Raw genomic sequence first — 19,876 nt, 5'->3', positions numbered from 1 at the left:
TGCATTGAACAAGGCATCAGTAACTGCATTCGGATAAGCATCAATAAACCATTGCAAAGACCCTCCCACCCTCCCCCATCCTCCATCCCCACCTTCTGCGCCCCCACCCTTCAAACCATGCCCCCCAGCCATTTCCCCCATATCTTGCGGAATTTTTTGGGGCAGCCCCGTGCAGCACACAACGACCGCTCCTGGGCCGCACACCAATCCACCCCTCTACTCCAGTTAGCCACTCTGGGCGAGTCCGGTTGTGACCACACTGCCGCTATATCTCTCTTAGCCACCATAAGGGCAGTGGTGAGGAAGTACTTCTCGTTACGGGACCCGTCCATCCCGTCTATGATGCCCAGCAGGGCCATTCTAGGCTCATGGGGAACCTCCCAACCCAAGACCTCCGCTAGCTCGGTTTCGATCGCTGCCCAGTAATCTTCTAGACGGGAACAAGACCACACCATGTGGAAAAAGTCTGCCGGAGCCACCCCACAGCGGGTGCAGGAGGCGTCCACATGGAGGCCCGCCCGATACAGGCGGTCCGGAGTCAGATAGGCGGTGTGGAGGTAGTAGATTTGGATGAGCCGCAGCCTAGCGGAGGTGGTAAGCGACCGAGGGCCCATAAGGGCGTCCCTCCAGTCCGCCTCATCCAGGGGTCCCACCCAGGCCTCCCATCGCTGTTTGAGCCCGCTCCAGTCCACCGGGGTATTGTTAATCAGGGATTTGTAAATGCGGGATATACCCCCCTTTCCCAGATACCCCATCATCACCTGAGCCTCAGGTGGGCTATGGGAAGGCAGCCTGGAGTCTAGAGGGACGTGAGCCCGGACCGCGTGGCGCAATTGAAGGTAGCGGTAGAATTGGGAGGGCTGCAGCGAGAAGCGGGTCTGAAGCTCCTGGAAGGAACACATGCGGCTCCCACGCCATAAATCGCCCAGACAGGAGATACCAAGAAGATCCCACTGCCGATAGCCCTCTAGTCCCACCACCTCCCGCAGCCATGTCCCGTGCCAAAGCGGAGTGAGTTGCGTGGACGTCCCCGACCATCTAGTGTGCCGCAGGGCCGCGCGCCACGCGAGGAAGGGAGCCCGCACGACGTCGGGGAGTGATAGGGGGACCGTTGTGCCGTAGAGCATGTTTTGGATGGAGGAGAACCCAAGGCATTGCACCTCGAGTCGATAAGCCGGGTCGCCCCAGCCTCCCGAGAACCAGTCATGGATCACCAGTAACTGGGTGGCCAGGTAATAAAGATATAGGTTGGTCATGCTCAGGCCGCCGTCATAAGAGGGGACCCTGCATCGATCCAAGGCCAGCCGAGGCCTACCGCCGCCCCAAAGGAATTTGGTCACCATTTTATCCAGGTCTCGGAACCACGGGCGCGGAAAAGGGCATGGAGTATTTTGTAGTATGTAAAGAAACTTGGGGAGGATCATCATCTTATATAGAGCGACTCTCCCTAGCGGATTCAATGGAAGGGACTGCCACCGGAGCATGTCTGACCTGGTTTTGTTGACTACTGGAGCCACATTGAGGGCCCAGCAGAGTTCCGGAAGGAGGGTGACCCAGATCCCCAGGTACTTAAAGGAGAGTCTCCGGAGGGGAATGTCCGACTGCCAGTCGAAGCATTCCCGCGACGGGTGTAGCGGGACTAGAACGGATTTTTTGGGGTTCAGATGAAGACCCGACGCTTGGCCAAACCGAGGTCGCTGGGTCCGAGAGATAGAGGAGGACGTCGTCCGCGTATAGGGCGATCTTGTCGGGGGCCACATCTGGCCATTCCCATCCGCGAAGAACGGGATCCGCGCGAATCAGCACCGCCAGGGGTTCCATCGCCAGAGCGAAAAGGAGGGGCGAGAGCGGACAACCCTGGCGCGTCCCCCGACCTATGGGAAACGGGCGAGATAGTGCCCCATTGACCAACACACGGGCCCGCGGGTGCGCATAGAGGACCATTACCATGGCTCGGAACCGGGGACCGAAGCCCATACGCTCCAGGACATCACCCAAGTACGCCCATCCCACGGAATCGAAGGACTTTTCAAAATCGACCAAGAGGAGGGCCAGATAGGGGGAAAGGCGGCCGCGGTGCGCCATCGCGAGGTGGAGGCGCCGTAGACAGTGTCTGGTCCCCCGCTCCGGCATAAAGCCACATTGATCCGGGTGGACCAGGGAGGCGAGCGATGGGCGTAACCGCTGTGCCAGGACCGTGGCATAGATTTTGAGTTCGGTATTAATAAGGGATATTGGCCGGTAGTCGGAGCAGGACCGCGAGGGAGGTTGTGTCTTGGGGAGGGCAACTATGGTTGCTGTGTCCGTTTCGGGCCGGAACGAACCCGTTTCCGCCACGGCCGCAAAGAGGTCCCGAAGCCTCGGGCCAGAGTCTCACGATAGTGAGTGTAGTACTCCTGGGGGAACCCGTCGGGTCCCGGGGACTTCCCAGGTGCCAGGCGGCCGATCGCCTCTTCAATCTCCTGCAGCTCGATCGGCGAATCAAGGGTCTCGGAAATCTCAGGCTGCAGCCGCGCAAGCGTCGCCCCGTTTGTCCCCAGCAACTCCTCCAGGGAGAGCGTGGACGGACGGAGACGGTACAGCTGGGAATAATAGTCAGTGAATGCCTGGGCTATCGCCACTGAGACCGTTTGGACGCCACCTGCAGGGTCCGCGATGGCTGGAATGATCCTGCCCGCCCGGGGATAGGTCGCCAGGCGGTGGAGAAGAGTGCCGTTTTTGTCTCCCCAACCGTACACCCGGGCCACCGAGGAGCGCCATAGGATCTTCGCCGCCTCCAGGGAGTGCAGGCGAATCTCTTCCCGCAGGAAGGCCAAGCGACGAGACCGTGTGGCATCATCTAAGTCTCCCAGACTACGCTCCAGTTCTAAGGCCTGGGCCTCACATTCTGCGAGCTTCTGGGATTGAGCCCGCCGTTGGCGTTGCAGGTGCCCTTTCGCGGCGCCCCGAACAGTCGCCTTGCCGGCCTCCCATAGGACGGCGGGGGAGATGACAGAGCCCTCATTATGAGAATAGTAGTCGGCTATCTCGCCCCCGACCGCCTTCCGAAAAGCCTTGTCGTGGAGGAACCAGGCGTTCAGACGCCATACCGGACGGGCGGAGAGGGGGGGGGCCGAGAGCGAGGAGCACCGGCGAGTGGTCCGAAAGGCCCCTCGGGAGAATGCGTACGTCCCGCACCCCCGCGCAGTCGGTGGAGGGCACGAAGATGAGGTCGATCCGGGCATGGGAGTGATGGGCCGCCGACGTGTGGGTGTATTGGCGCGTCTGCGGGTGCCAGATCCTCCAGACATCGCAGAGGCCCTGTGATTCCGCCCAAGATGAGAGCTGTTTTGCACGGGCGACGCGGGTCAAGGAGACCGGACCCGTCGAGTCCAGGTGGGGCGAGTAGACAGCGTTAAAGTCCCCGCCGAGTATGAGGGCACCCGCAGGAAGTGTCGGGAGGATACCCGCTGCGTGGGAGAAGGCCGACGGCAGGAGGGACGGCGCCGCGTAGAGGGACATCAGGGTAAGGGGTCGGCCCTCCAGAGTGCCACACACCACCACTACCATACCCTGGGGGTCCAAAAGCACCCGGGTCAGGACAAAGGGAAAGGACTTGCGAAGTAATATGGCCACCCCCCGGGATCCCCGAGCAAAACCTGAGTGCCATACCCTGTCATAACCGTAACGGCCAAGGAAGGGGCAGTTGTTACCCAACAAGTGAGTCTCCTGGAGGAGGAGCACATCGATCTCTGCCCGTTGTGCATATTTGAGGACCGCCATGCGCTTGAAACGGTCCAGGAGGCCATTGACGTTCCAGGAAAGTATGCGCATGGCGGCCCTAGGGACAGGTGGGTCATCCATAGTCGAGGACAGAAGAGGGGGCCAGTGGAGGCGCGTCTGAGCAGGCTCCTAGAAAGGAAGGACAGCGGAGCATCGGGTGAGAGAGCGGGACAAACAGTACATGATACCTTAGCACAACAGATAAGAGGGAGTCATCCCCCACCAACAAAATCCCCCCAACGAGGAAGAAACAACCCCAAACCAGCCCCAACCCCCCACCCCCCGCCCTATACTTCAAAAACGGAAGCATCTGTCGCCCGAACCAAATGGAAGAACCACCAAACTAAAACGCTTGGGCTTGAGCGCTAGTGGACCCCTGATACATCAAAAGTCAAGCCTGATTTACCTGCCCTGGCCCAGAGCAACACTGACAACGGAGCATTCCACCCCCGCCCAGGCATCTCCCACCCCCCCCCACCCCAAAGGTAGGCAAAGAAAGTCAAATGTTAAGGCTGCGAGAGAGGTCTGAAGTGTCCACCAACTCGACCGGGTGGGTTGCAGGGCCTGTGAGCCGAGGTGACGCGGCCCGCTGCCCATCCGCCACGGGACTGGCGTGTGCGGCCGATGAGGCCGAGGAGGTTCTCGATCGCTGGCGTGGCCGGCCCCTAGAGCGCGTGGTGATCGCCTCCCCCGTCGTGCGCTCCCGGGGTAAAGTGCGATGCCGCCGACGGGTCTTCGATGTCCGGGGTCTCCCCCGTCTCCCCCGTGCACCCGGAGGCGATCCGCGCCCAGAGCGCTGCAGGGGGTACTCCTCCGCCAACCAGGTCCAGGCCGCCGCGGTGTATCGAAGAAGAGTCTTTTGCTGGAAGACGACCCGGAGGCGGGCCGGGAACTGGAGCTGGTATTGGAGTCCCAGGGAGCGCAGCTTTTGTTTCATTTCAGTGTAGGAGCGACGCAGCTCTTGGACTTCGCGGGTGTAGTCTGGGAAGACCATGATTCTGTGGTTCTGATAGTGGAGGGCATCCGTGCGCCGGGCTTCGCGGAGAATGGCATCTCGGTCACGGAAGTTCAAGAGCTTGAGGATGAAAGGCCGGGGTGGAGCCCCTGGGGGCCTGGGGGCCAGGGAGCGGTGGGCTCTCTCCACCACGAACAAAGCCGACAGGCTGTCCGCCGGCATCCAGGATCGGAACCAGCGCTCCATGAAGTCGTCCGCCCGGCCCGATTCAACTCCCTCCGGGAATCCCACTAAGCGCAGGTTGCTGCGTCGAGCGCGGTTTTCTGCGTCCTCGACCCGGCGGTGCAACTCCTTAGAGTGGGTGGTCAGCTCCCGAACCTGATCTTGCAGATGGCGGATGTCATCCTCAGCCGTGGATATCCGGGACTCGGCTTCCGAAATGCGGGCGGTGGCATTCCTCAGATCTTGCCGGAGAAGAGCGACGTCCACTTGGACCTCTCCCACCATGCCCTCGAGCGAGGCGCGGGACGAGTTGATGGCCTGCAGGATGGCAGCCAGGTCTGCAGCGGGGGCCGGGGCCTGTTCGCCCGTGGGGCCGGGCCCCTTGTCGGAGGTCGTGAATTTGTCCATCCTGGTTTGGGTGGCCCCGGACGCCGGCTTGGCGGCCCTATCCTTACCCATTTCCGGGGCGGCCGTCAGCGGAGGAGGGCAACGGGCTGGCGATACACCTGCGTGACGGCAATGGGCAGTCGGGCTGTCGTGGGACCAGCAGGAGGCCCGTCCGGAAGGACCCCCGGCTGGGAACGGCTGGGTAGCACCAGCCTCAACGGTCAGGCCCCGCCGGGCATCTCAGTGGGACCGCCCGTCCCACCCCTGGTCGCAAGGGCGTCCGCAGGCTCCTCTCAACAAAGCGGGGTCCAGCAATGTAGTTCCCAGTTCCAGGCCCCTGGTCCGCCACTCGGGGCCCCCCCAGCCGGCAGTCGCAGGGCCGCAGCCCACGTCTCCAAGGGGACAGTTCGCCAGGTCCGTCTCCCCGCAGTCCCCAGGGGGGGCACGGTGCCACTCGTCGGGGTCCGCAGCCGGGAGTCCAAGCGATGGAGGGGGGGGGAGGAGAGGGGGGGGGACAGCACACACACCCCCCCCGGCCGCCGGTATGCGGCCCGAATCAGTGAGAGCCCCCCCACACCCGGAGTCCGCAGTCAGTCTGGGGCCGATGGAGCCGGTTCCGCGCTGCAGCCAGGAGGAGAAGGGAGGGAGAAGGGGGGGGGGGGCTGGGGGCCCAGGCCCCCCGGCCGCCGACACACGGCCCGATGGGGGGGGGACTCCCCTGCACAACCAACCCCACAGTTGCCCCGGAGAAGCGGTCGCGGCCAGCCACACTCACCGCCTGATTTGCCGCTCTGCGCCACGTGGGGGGGTCCGATCCAGCACTCCCGGGGCTCCGGACAGAGTCACCGGAGCAGGGCAGCACCCGGCCAGTGCCAGCAGCACCCGCGGCAGCCCCGCGGCCACCGCGTCTTCCACTCCAACAGTTTCAGGCCTGCACCCCTCGTGGGCGCCGCGGGCTAAATTTCTCAGCTCGCCCGAGCCGCGGCTCCACAGCCGCCACTTCCCGCCGTCGGTCTGGTTCCGCGACGGCTAGGGAGGCTCCCAGAGCTCGCAGCGCCCCAGGATTCGGTGTGGGGCGGCAGGGCAGCTTCGCGGACCCCCGCACTCAGAGTGAGCCGGCCAGGGCAGTCCAGGAGAGGAGTCAGCAGGATTTGCCGGGACCGATGCCGGGAGCCTCAGTGACAGGCGTCCATGCCGGTCAGGCGCCACCTAGCGCTTAACATCCTCTGTATTTTATCAAAAACTACCACGTGGTCATCTTTGGTAGCATTTTATGTGTCTTCTGGTATTGACACTGAATATTCTATCTCGCATGTCTCTTGTAAATTACAATATAATCAAAACTGCATACCTCATCTTAAATTTGAGAGTGTATTAGGAAGTGGAGGATGACCTTCCAGTTTTGAATTCCTGCCAGGTTAAATAATTTCGCCTATATTATAAACAGAAATCACTTTTAGATAGGACTAACCATTTCATTTGTTCTATTTATTTATTGTAAACGAAGGTTGGCATACCTGAATCATATATAAAATTCTTTCTTTTTGTACCACGAGAAGCCACCAATAATTGAGTATTTTTTCCTTTTATTCCCGGACACCAGAACTACTTAAAAATAATCGGTTTTTGTTGTCTCTGTTGGGAGTCAAATGAAGAACCTTGTTAGCTCAACCACCCCCTAGTGACACGTTTATGTATCTGGAATCATGCTAAAATCTCTCACCTCAGTTTCGAGAGCAGATCAGACTTTATAGTCCTTGTTATAAATTCTTTAGGACGGTACCCTTGCATCTGGTAGAAGAAGTTTCAATTTTTTTCAGTCTCATAGACTGCCTAAATATATAAGATGCGTATCATATAATCGCTCACATGACATATAATCACCATTATATAATTGCTATACAAAGGCACTCAATGTTTTTATCTCGATTAGCACCCTTAGTACCGGGTTATTATTATTGATTGCCAAAATCCCTTGTTCTTTAAATATGCATCTTCCGGGTTTTTGTCCTCCTGTACCTTTATCGTTTCTTACATTAAATTGCATATTGGTTGAGTTATCTGCAATGTGTCTTATATAGGGCAGATAAAGTCAGCTAAATTAGAACAAATATTGACTATTGTTAGGACTAAAAACATAGAGCAGGGCAGATTAAAGAAGAACGCCTCATGCATGCTAAATGCTATAATCTAGCTACAGCCTTGTGGAATTTGTTGCCGCTTACCTCGTCAAGTTAATTCGGCCTCCCTGCTCTCGTGGTACATCCAAATCGGGTTTACAAAAGGATTGCAATTTCCATTTGTTTTAAACCCGTTTAACCGGATGTGTCATTGACGTCATATCCTTACGGATCGGCTGCTCGCACTGTCTGTATACCTATCTTGTTTCTAAGTGACAGCGGCGGCCATTTTGTAGAGGACAAGGGCTAATGCAGGGGATAGTATAAAACGGAGGAAACTGAGCATTAACCGCTTTTTAAGAATTTCTAATGTTGTGTATTGTTAAATCGTTATTCTATTCGTCCTGTCTTTGTTGGGTTATATATATGGGGATATATTTATGATAACGATATATAATGTTTTAGTACAACAACAATTATATTTGCCACATGGGTGCTAGAGCCTCGTTGCAGTCTAAAATTAAAAAGTAATCATACGTGGTACATTTTATTTATTTGTCCATACAATGGATTACAAGGTAATGCTTGAAAGTAAAGGAAGCCTAAAGGATATCGAGCGGCCATCTTGGAGTACCTAAAATGATAATCACATAATGGAGTACTTAAAATGATAATCACATAATGGTTTATCTAAGATTGAAGGAGATAGTATCCACTTCTGTATTTAACCTAATCCTATAGGGCTCCAAAATTCTAGCTCGTAGTGGCCCCAGTTGGAGCGTAGGGCCACAAATGGTGGATTTCAATGACCCCTCATTCATTAATTGCTTGGCTCAAGATGAATAGAAACGGAATAGGGACATAAGGGTAAAGTTTATTCTAAAGAAATCACAATAATCTCTCCCAGTCCTCCCTATTATTTAATCCATTTTTGTAAGTATCAAAACGTGACATGAAATATTGTTCACGTTTCTTTCTTTTTGGAGCTACATCGCCGCCTCGTGTGTCACAAAACACAGTTTCTATGCCACACCATTCCAGATCTTCTATTGAATGGTCGGCCTCTAACCAATGTTCCACAAGTGGAGCTGTCATTCTTTTGGTTCTAATTGCAGATTTGTGTTCAGTGATCCTTGTTCTAATTTCACGTGAAGTTTCTCCAATATATGCTTTCTTGCATGGACAGACTATCATATAGATGATGTTACGAGTTCTGCAATTTATCAAGCTTCTTGTGTGGTGCTTATAACCATTATGAGTTATACAGCTGCCGCTCCCCCGAGGCGCTGCCCTACCTAGCGCGCTCTATGTAGCACTGATGAGGCAGCACTGGCGTACACTACGCGCAGACGGCGGCTATGCCTGGCAAACGTGGAATGATCCACTCGAAATGTGCAGAGTTCCACGCCAGGCTTGCACAGGCACTCGGCGGCCCGGGGAGCGCACTGCTGAAGGGATAATAGAGCGACATGCGCCGCGCGCATAGGGCTGGGCTGCGAAACGGCACACTGGGCTCGTCGGATGTACACGCTGCTATGTGCGTCTTTGTGAGCTATACTGCAACCTCCTCGTCGCGCTCCAGCTTACGCCAAGAGTAGGCCACCGGGACTCCGTTGCCCGGAGACCAGGGCATTTGGTGGGAGACCTGGTGCCTAGCGCGATTCCCCCTACGAGTCTAGGGGCTAATTGACGGCGCCGCACTGAGGGCTGGCACACAGCGCTCTCCTCTCTTGCAGGCAATACGCTTCAGATGAGACACGACGAAATACAGAAAAGCACCATCGACCCACTTACACACAATGTACATACCTGATTCCTATGCATATGTTCAACTGTTTACCGCCGCCGGACCTCCGGGTTGTCGGCTAAATGGCTGTGTCTCACCATCTGAACGTTTGTATTTTTGTATTGCTGAATCGATGCCTTGGCAAAGGACAGTACATTGTCAATTGATGCAACTGCGGTTAATAAAGGTTTTCAAAAAAAAAAAAAAAAATGAGTTATACAGCTGCCGCTCTTAATGTTGCCACAACTCTTACAGGAGTTACAAGGAAAAGTACCGACAGGAAATGGAGTATTATTAATGGTACTTTGTTTGGGTGTCCTATTCTCTCTATATGTATGTACTAATTTGTTCCGGATAGTACAGTTTCTTCGGAAGGAAAACATTGGTCTTGTTAGATTAGTATTATTTCTATCTCTAAGTAACGGCCAATTCCTGTTGATAATGTTTTTAACCTTATTGCTAATGTTACTAAAGTTTGTTACAAAAATTAAGGGTAAATTTTGAGAATCCGTATTTTTATTCTCTTTTTCTCTGAATAACGAATCTCGATTGAAATATTTCGCTCTTTTATAGGCCTTGCGTATAAGATTTTTAGGGTATCCTCTATCTCTCAGTTTTTGTGATAGTGCATCCGAATGTCTGTTAAAATCATTAATATCAGTGCAATTGCGGCGTATTCTTAAAAATTGTCCAAACAGGATATTGTCCCTTTGGCACATGGGATGGTTACTTTGGTAGTGTAACATGGTGTTACGGTCTGTTGGTTTAGTAAAAAGCTCTACTTTGAGTTTACCATCCAAATGTTTTATTGTAATGTCTAAAAAATCGCACTGTGTCCTATCCATAGTGGATGTAAATTTAAGATTGGCATCTCCTAAGTTTAACCAGGTGATAAAATCCTCTAGTGATTCGATGGCACCGCTCCATATGAAGAAAACATCGTCGATATAACGTGACCAATAGGAGATGTTTTCATAGAACGGTGCCGCCGAGTTGAAGATATGTTTCTCTTCAAAATTGGCTACATATAAACAGGCCAGACTGGGAGCACAGGTGGCCCCCATGCTGGTACCTTTGATTTGTTTATATAATTCTGTACCAACTAGGAAAATATTGTTTTTCAAGATGACTTCCACACAATCAATGATAAACGATGAATGGGTTGATAAATCACCGTTTTCATCTTGTAACAGACCCTCAAGCATTTGTACTGTGTCGTTTTGGGGTATATTTGTATAGAGGGCTTCTATATCAAGCGTCACAAGCCATTGGTTGACTGGATGGTATGCAATACCTTCAACTTTGTTGATGATGGAGGTTGTATCCTTAATATAGGCCCTCTGCTTCACTACCAATGGCTGTAGAAATGTATCCACGTATTTGCTAAGAGGTTCCGTTAAGGAATCAATACTGGATACTATTGGTCTCATGGGGGGGTTTTTTAGATCTTTATGCACTTTAGGCAAACCGTATAGTGCCGGTATTTTTGGATTAGAGTTTCTGAGGAAATTATATTCCTCTGAACAAATGATCTCATCTTCTTTCGCAAAATCTAAAAGTCTGCCTACTTTTTCCATTAGTGCCTTCCATTCTACTTTGTTAGATTTCTCATAATGTAGGGGATTATTGAGCATACTAGGAATCTTGTTGTTATAATCTGTGGTGTCCATCACTACAATACTCCCTCCTTTATCGCCAGGTTTAATAGTTAAATCCTGGCGACGTTCCAAATTAGTTAAGGCTATACGTTCACTTTTGTTAAGATTGTTTTGCCACCGTACCTTTTTTGTGAACAAAGCATCAATATTATTCTCTACGACTTTCTCAAAGAGATCAACTTTTTTATTCACTTGACTTAGAGACGGGGTTCAGTGGGACTTGGGTTTAAGGCCAGATTTATTATCTACAACAGTTCGACTATCCTCTTTATCTTTAAAAAATTCATTTAGTCTAATCTTTCTGAAAAAGTTTTGTAGGTCTCTTTCTAAAGCAAACTTATCTACAGGTGTACAAATGGCATAGCCTAACCCTTTTTCTAATAGGGAAATCTCAGGTTCACTCAGGGTTGTGCTGGATAGGTTGATAATAGGGGCTTTTGTGAGACTCTCTATTCCCAATGAACCTGACTCCTGGTTCTCATATAGGGACGTCTCTGTTGGGAATTGTGGGGATATGTATTCCCCCGGCCCCGTCCTTGCCCTCGCCCTCGCACTCGAATCGGACCAGAGTTTTGATGTCGTTGGTCCAAAAAAGACAGCGAGTCTCTGCTAGTACTTGGTGCGATGTCCCCACCTCTCTTGGAATTATCTGGTTGATCCCCTTCGGACTCAGAGCTGGTATACGAGGTATCAAAAAAAGTTACTTTTTTCCTAGGGAAGTTTCTTTTTGGTTGTTGCCAATTTGATCTATTATATGAGTCTTCCCTCGGTCGCTCGTAATAATCTTTTTGTAAGTAGGGATAAACGTATTCTAAATTGTATTTCAGAACATCTTTCCTTAATTTATTCGCTTTTTTGTTAAGTAAATAGTCTCTAACTTGACACATCGGTTTGGATTTCCTCTAGTTTCTTTTTAGCTTCTTCTAATGAGTTGTCTTCTTTTAATTTGTTTTCCATTGCTTCGATTTCACCCTTTTCAATAATAAGTATCTCATGTGCTGTCTCTATAATCAACAGCATCCAATCTCGACTACAGCGATTGGCAATAAATGTCCAATTCTCTATAAATTTTGAATGTTTAATAAAAATACCGGGTTCATTTTTAACTTGTAGACCTCTTGGTATAATTCCTTTCCTACAATATTCAATAAGGAAGTCTGCATGTAATTCCGTTCTAACGGTCTTTTTCTTACTATTCCAAAGATCCCTCCATTTATCTTCATTGCCATTATTTGTATTGATTGTCGAGAATTCTTTTGAGGTACCATTAATGATTTTGTTAAATTGCTCTTCTGAGAAACTATACGTTTTTAGAGCATCCATATTTAATTTTTGATTAAGCTAGATTGCTGTGTGTCATTATTCACAGATTAAAGACAAAACTCCCCAGCTCACTAGCTGTACAAAATAGAAAAGAAATTGAAGAGGGGAGCTACCCCAATGTGCAACACACAACGGGACGGGGGGTAAATGGTGGAAAATTTACAAAATGTCCCTATTAAGACAAATTAGAATTGCTTATAGACAGAGTACTATTGTTGTTGGAACAAATTATTCGGGTTGGATGGTAAACTCAAAGTAGAGCTTTTTACTAAACCAACAGACCGTAACACCATGTTACACTACCAAAGTAACCATCCCATGTGCCAAAGGGACAATATCCCGTTTGGACAATTTTTAAGAATACGCTGCAATTGCACTGATATTAATGATTTTAACAGACATTCGGATGCACTATCACAAAAACTGAGAGATAGAGGATACCCTAAAAATCTTATACGCAAGGCCTATAAAAGAGCGAAATATTTAAATCGAGATTCGTTATTCAGAGAAAAAGAGAATAAAAATACGGATTCTCAAAATTTACCCTTAATTTTTGTAACAAACTTTAGTAACATTAGCAATAAGGTTAAAAACATTATCAACAGGAATTGGCCGTTACTTAGAGATAGAAATGATACTAATCTAACAAGACCAATGTTTTCCTTCCGAAGAAACTGTACTATCCGGAACAAATTAGTACATACATATAGAGAGAATAGGACACCCAAACAAAGTACCATTAATAATACTCCATTTCCTGTCGGTACTTTTCCTTGTAACTCCTGTAAGAGTTGTGGCAACATTAAGAGCGGCAGCTGTATAACTCATAATGGTTATAAGCACCACACAAGAAGCTTGATAAATTGCAGAACTCGTAACATCATCTATACGATAGTCTGTCCATGCAAGAAAGCATATATTGGAGAAACTTCACGTGAAATTAGAACAAGGATCACTGAACACAAATCTGCAATTAGAACCAAAAGAATGACAGCTCCACTTGTGGAACATTGGTTAGAGGCCGACCATTCAATAGAAGATCTGGAATGGTGTGGCATAGAAACTGTGTTTTGTGACACACGAGGCGGCGATGTAGCTCCAAAAAGAAAGAAACGTGAACAATATTTCATGTCACGTATTGATACTTACAAAAATGGATTAAATAATAGGGAGGACTGGGAGAGATTATTGTGATTTCTTTAGAATAAACTTTACCCTTATATCCCTATTCCGTTTCTATTCATCTTGAGCCAAGCAATTAATGAATGAGGGGTAATTGAAATCCACCATTTGTGGCCCTACGCTCCAACTGGGGCCACTACGAGCTAGAATTTTGGAGCCCTATAGGATTAGGTTAAATACAGAAGTGGATACTATCTCCTTCAATCTTAGATAAACCATTATGTGATTATCATTTTAAGTACTCCATTATGTGATTATCATTTTAGGTACTCCAAGATGGCCGCTCGATCTCCTTTAGGCTTCCTTTACTTTCAAGCATTACCTTGTAATCCATTGTATGGACAAATAAATAAAATGTACCACGTATGATTAATTTTTAATTCTAGACTGCAACGAGGCTCTAGCACCCATGTGGCAAATATAATTGTTGTTGTACTAAAACATTATATATCGTTATCATAAATATATCCCCATATATATAACCCAACAAAGACAGGACGAATAGAATAACGATTTAACAATACGTAACATTAGAAATTCTTAAAAAGCGGTTAATGCTCAGTTTCCTCCGTTTTATACTATCCCCTGCATTAGCCCTTGTCCTCTACAAAATGACCGCCGCTGTCACTTAGAAACAAGATAGGTATACAGACACAGTGCGAGCAGCCGATCCGTCAGGATATGACGTCAATGACACATCCGGTTAAACGGGTTTAAAACAAATGGAAATTGCAATCCTTTCGTAAACCCGATTTGGATGTACCACGAGAGCAGGGAGGCCGAATTAACTTGACGAGGTAAGCGGCAACAAATTCCACATGGCTGTAGCTAGATTATAGCATTTAGCATGCATGAGGCGTTCTTCTTTAATCTGCCCTGCTCTATGTTTTTAGTCCTAACAATAGTCAATATTTGTTCTACTTTAGCTGACTTTATCTGCCCTATATAAGACACATTGCAGATAACTCAACCAATATGCAATTTAATTTAAGAAACGATAAAGGTACACGAGGACAAAAACCCGGAAGATGCATATTTAAAGAACAAGGGATTTTGGCAATCAATAATAATAACCCGGTACTAAGGGTGCTAATCGAGATAAAAACATTGAGTGCCTTTGTATAGCAATTATATAATGGTGATTATATGTCATGTGAGCGATTATATGATACGCATCTTATATATTTAGGCAGTCTATGAGACTGAAGAAAATTGAAACTTCTTCTACCAGATGCAAGGGTACCGTCCTAAAGAATTTATAACAAGGACTATAAAGTCTGATCTGCTCTCAAAACTGAGGTGAGAGATTTTAGCATGATTCCAGATACATAAACGTGTCACTAGGGGGTGGTTGAGCTAACAAGGTTCTTCATTTGACTCCCAACAGAGACTACAAAAACCGATTATTTTTAAGTAGTTCTGGTGTCCGGGAATAAAAGGAAAAAATACTCAATTATTGGTGGCTTCTCGTGGTACAAAAAGAAAGAATTTTATATATGATTCAGGTATGCCAACCTTCGTTTACAATAAATAAATAGAACAAATGAAATGGTTAGAGATTTCTGTTTATAATGTAGGCGAAATTATTTAACCTGGCAGGAATTCAAAACTGGAAGGTCATCCTCCACTTCCTAATACACTCTCAAATTTAAGATGAGGTATGCAGTTTTGATTATATTGTAATTTACAAGAGACATGTGAGAGAGAATATTCAGTGTCAATACCAGAAGACACATAAAATGCTACCAAAGATGACCACGTGGTAGTTTTTGATAAAATACAGAGGATGTTGTGAAAGAATAGGGTTACACTGTCATTTTACTTTGTTAATTTGCACTTTTTTACATAAAAATGTTTAAATGGATAATTTTCTCTTTTGTTTTAGATGAAATACAGTTTTTTTTTTAGTCCTGAAGAAGGTGAAATATTGCACACAACACCGAAACGCTGCGTCGACTTTTAATTCTTGTGTTCTAAATGTATTGAATTAACTCATTTTATAAGGATTATAGATTGTAACCCAGTATTGGGAGTTATAGGTATCTGTCTATTTGTCACTATATGAATGGAAATAAATGATAATTTTTAATAATTTTGTCTCACATAGAGTTTTCCTAAAGTGCTTTTATTGTGTACAGTGTTTGTATAAACCCGAATAATTTGTTCCAACAACAATAGTACTCTGTCTATAAGCAATTCTAATTTGTCTTAATAGGGACATTTTGTAAATTTTCCAACAAACATTACATACATTAGATATAAAGAGGGATCTTGTGTATTACATTGACCGTATCAAATCATTCAAAAGATCAAACAACTGGTAGTTGCTCTCCCAAAATACACTTGGGAAACCCATCTCGGAGTCGGGCCTTGCTAGATGGAAAAACAAATACAAATAAGCATACTTTACATACAGTGCCTAGAGCATATTCTACTCATAAAAATGTAGCCACGGCGGCCTTCATAGGTAACATACCATGAGCAGATATTTGCAAAGATGCTATGTGATTCACACCATTGACTCTCACAAAACATTACTATATAGACATTCATGATCCCCGAAAACCACAGGTCAGCCAGACAGTACTTAACTATCTACGTCACCTGCTCAGATGCCTTGCTTTTTAGTCTAAGTAGAACATGTGATCTACAGCAGCACATGCTACAAAAAGATATTTTTTACCTTGTAACCATCAATTTGTAGAGCTTATAGTGTTGTAAATTCCCATGCATGCTCCCATCTCCCCAGATGTGCTGTAAAAACATCTGAAGCATGCTGCTTGCATGCTTCAGATGTTTTTACAGCACATACATTACATGTTATCTTTCACAATCCATTCTTACATTGTAAATGGCTACTTCACTCTGATCCTCTTACTTCAGTTTCTAATTGGATACTTCACTTTCTCATTGGAGGGAAAAGACAATCAGAGGTGAAATCTTTGTCTTGGTGCCTTGTGAGTCTGGGGGGTAAAGTCACAAATTATCACAAGACTATAATCATCTTTAAAGAAAAACAACGTGTACAGGTTGCACCCAACACTAGTTGGCAGGAGTATGCAGAGCATGTGAATTTGCAGCACCACAGGCTACAAACCGATAGTTACAAGAGAAGTCAAATTTTTCCTAATATTTGCTAAACAACTTGCCACAACTTAATGTGCAATGAGAATGTGATATATGAATTCTTGCTCCATTATATCGGATAAATTGTACCATTACACCAACCTGTGGAATGTAACTGTGGCTGTATCAATCATGTACACTTCTGTCCGACATTTTATTTTGCCCGTTTGATTTTTTTCCAGTATACTGCTTTTAATGAATACTGTGTCAATGTGAAAATTGTCAATCCACATATATTTCGTTGATAATGTTTTTATTCATTTTGCACAGGAGTGAAGCCTCTTAATAGTGCGGATAAACAACTACTGTTAGTAGCAAATGCACACATGCACTGGGACCCGGAATTTTCAGATGTGAAGCTGATTCAGACAATGATGTTTATCTCTGAGCTGAAAATGATCCTAGAGAAGTCTGCCATTAGACCAAGCAGCCCCCCAATGGATCTAAATGCCATTCCGCTGGTTTTGTGCGCGGATCTCAATTCTTTGCCAGATTCAGGTGAGTCTACAGATGTTGTTCCAAAAGTCAGTATGATTTTTTTTTTGACTCACCTCATAATCATACCAGTGCTTAATTTGAGCTGGTGGTTTCCGTTGCTCGGCACTGGCACTTAATTGTCAACTCCAGCACTTATGACGGTCTGCCACATGGTGGCGCTGTCTGTGTAATTTAGATATGAGCACAACAACAGTTGTACATTAAAAATTACTGATACCTGCCACCCAAGCCATTCTTATAGCTTTGGGGGTCTGGAATAGTCTGAATTATCACACTTGCAAGAGTCATTGGCAGTGCTGGCAGGGGCAGTGGGTGGTGCAAACTTCAGTGGCCTCCTGATAAGGGCCCTTGCACTCATTTTTTGTGATAAATTAAGCAATGGCTCATACTTGCTTCTTGTCAATTGAGTTTGATATTAGTTGCAAAATTTACGACGTTAATTGCAACTTGCTGCTGAAGTGACTTATTTAAAGTCATTTTATTTTCTGTCAGATCTATATGTCTTGAATTTGCCGCTTTAGAAGCAGCAAAGTAATAATCAATCTTACAATGTAATTTATTGAAATTATGACATATGAGGCTGGAGCCTTTAAACTTTTTATGTCCGTTACCAGAAACTAAATTCCATCTTTCCCCTAGATGCTTATTTATTGATATGCTAACATGTCACTTTAACCCCTTAACTACCTATCATTATTTGTACTGTCAACCTACTTCCTTTTTGTGCGGGAAACCAGTGTGAAACCCATGGGTGATCCAGGAAAGCTATAGATTTCTGGAAAGTAGACACAATTCTGTGTTCAGCAAGCGCTCATATGCGTAGATCCCTCAAGGATTCCCCCAAAGAACCTAACTGTTTGAATAAAGAAATATTGAAAATGAGTTGGAAAAGACTATTTGTGACGTTTTCATCTGTAACCTTTTGTCACAATGGCCGATTTACAAAAGCAATATATCCTTACGTTCACTAGACCCTTCTAGTTTCGGGGATAAATAGGTTTTGTAGATTCCCCAAGAACGAAAGGTACACAACAAATGAGTTGCACAGTACAATGGCTTTTCATTGTGTACCAAGACTATACAATGGATTTTCATTGTGTACCGAGAATAGACCAGTTCATATTGTGAAATCTGTAGAGTAAAAAATGGGTATCAAGAAAACCTATTTATTTCTGAAATTGGCACAAAATATGGAGTTTAGGAGTATTAGTTATTTGTGCATCTCTGAATTAGTGGGTTCATGTACTAGCATATGATTTAGAGGGCATCTTACGCACTGGTTTACATTTGTTGGGTACAAATGCAGCAAAGTCCAATTGCTAATAACAAATGTTCTACTATTGTATGCTTCCACATGTCTTATGATAGAAGTGGTACCTTACTGGTGCGGGTAGGTCTAGTGCACACAACAGGAAACTGCCCAAAACGCAGCAAAGATTAATAACATTTTTCCAATCAAAACTGACCCTTTTTTTGTTGCAAAGTGGGTAGCTGTGGATTATGGGCCATAGCTCAGCCAGCACCAAGAACAACTTCAAACTTGCAATATTTTGAAAACTGGACTACTGAGGGAATCTAGAGTGAGGTGACTTACATGGCTCTCAACAAGTGTTTTTTTACCCAGAAGCCCTTGGAAACGTCAAACTTTGGTTAAAAAAACAATCACTTTCTTCACATTTCTGTGACGGAAAGTGCTGAAATCTGTGGGGAGCCACAAACTTTCTACAAACCAGAGTGCTCACATGTCCCCCCCCCCCATAACGTACCCTACTTGTGTGGGTGGGCCAAGAGACCACCACACAAAAGGCCCTAAAGAGCTACTTTGATAAATAAGCAGTAGCTTCTGTATTTGGGGCTGTGATGTGGTGCCACCCATGAAAACCTATAAACCACAGACATTTTTGAAAACTAGACAACCAGGGGATTTCAGGGTGGTGTGCCTTGTGTGAATCCCATATGGCTTTCTTACCCACAATGATCTGCAAGCCTCAAACTTTGCCTCAAATCACGCATTTTCCTAACATTGTTGTAATGTAAGCTTCAGGAATCTACAAAATTTCTACCACCCAGTGTGCCGATTAAAAACGCTCCACTTGTGTGGCTGGGCCTAGTACCCGCTACAGGAACGGAAAAAGCCAAGGTCAATTGGAGTCCTTGCAAAGGGACTCCTATTGACCTGGGTTTGATCTGTTCCTGTCAGTCACTAGGCCCAGAAACATATCTCTTCAGAAGCAGCCAGTGGTTAAAATAAAATAAAGGACTACCTGCTTTGCAGAGTACCAGAGGTGCCTTTATACAGTTCTGCGGTGTCAGCTAGTGGTGGACACTCATTGGGGAGGTAGTGCGGTTGTCTGCCAGTGGCCGACACTCGTAGTAAAGGGATCAATAGCAGAGCTAAACTTTACAAACATACCTTTAGGTCAACGGCTACATTCAGTACCCTTTGCCCCAGACTCCTGTGATGTCAGGGACCGAAGGCCATGGTATAGATAACTTTTTGCCAACACTTGATTATTTTAAAAACCAACACCAGGACTCTGCCTCAAGATGGTGGGGCAATAGAATCATCTGTATTGCTCCATGTGCCAGAATCAATCATATTCCTCCTGCAGGGAATGACTAAGGCGGAGAAAGTGAATGTCTGATGCCTAAAACACAGCAAAGCCACCTATGCATTGGATAGACCAGCATGGCATCAAAGAAGCAAAGCACACTGGCCTGCAGTGGTGGAGACAGCTGCAGTCCAATGAGGCCACAGTGCGAATAACTGACTTGTGGAGAAATGTTTTCCTACAACTTCTTCATTGTTTCAGCTTTATAAAAGCATCAAGCAATAACTGGTTACAAATTTTTAAAA

General features: G+C 46.7%; 1 protein-coding gene across 1 annotated transcript in view; it reads left to right on the top strand.

The window, feature by feature from the left end:
• CNOT6L (CCR4-NOT transcription complex subunit 6 like) overlaps positions 1-19,876 on the top strand; it is an 844,987-nt gene that overhangs the window by 686,101 nt on the left and 139,010 nt on the right. Inside the window, exon 10 of the mRNA XM_085640943.1 lies at positions 16,792-17,019. Within this exon, the coding sequence (XP_085497069.1) occupies positions 16,792-17,019 (228 nt within the window). The remainder of the gene's footprint in view (positions 1-16,791; positions 17,020-19,876) is intronic.

Source organism: Triturus cristatus, chromosome 2_2 (assembly GCF_964204655.1).
Source record: "Triturus cristatus chromosome 2_2, aTriCri1.1, whole genome shotgun sequence".
NCBI lineage: Eukaryota > Metazoa > Chordata > Amphibia > Caudata > Salamandridae > Triturus > Triturus cristatus.
The sequence above is the reverse complement of the archived record's forward strand: the minus strand, read 5'-3'. Positions and strand labels throughout refer to the sequence as shown.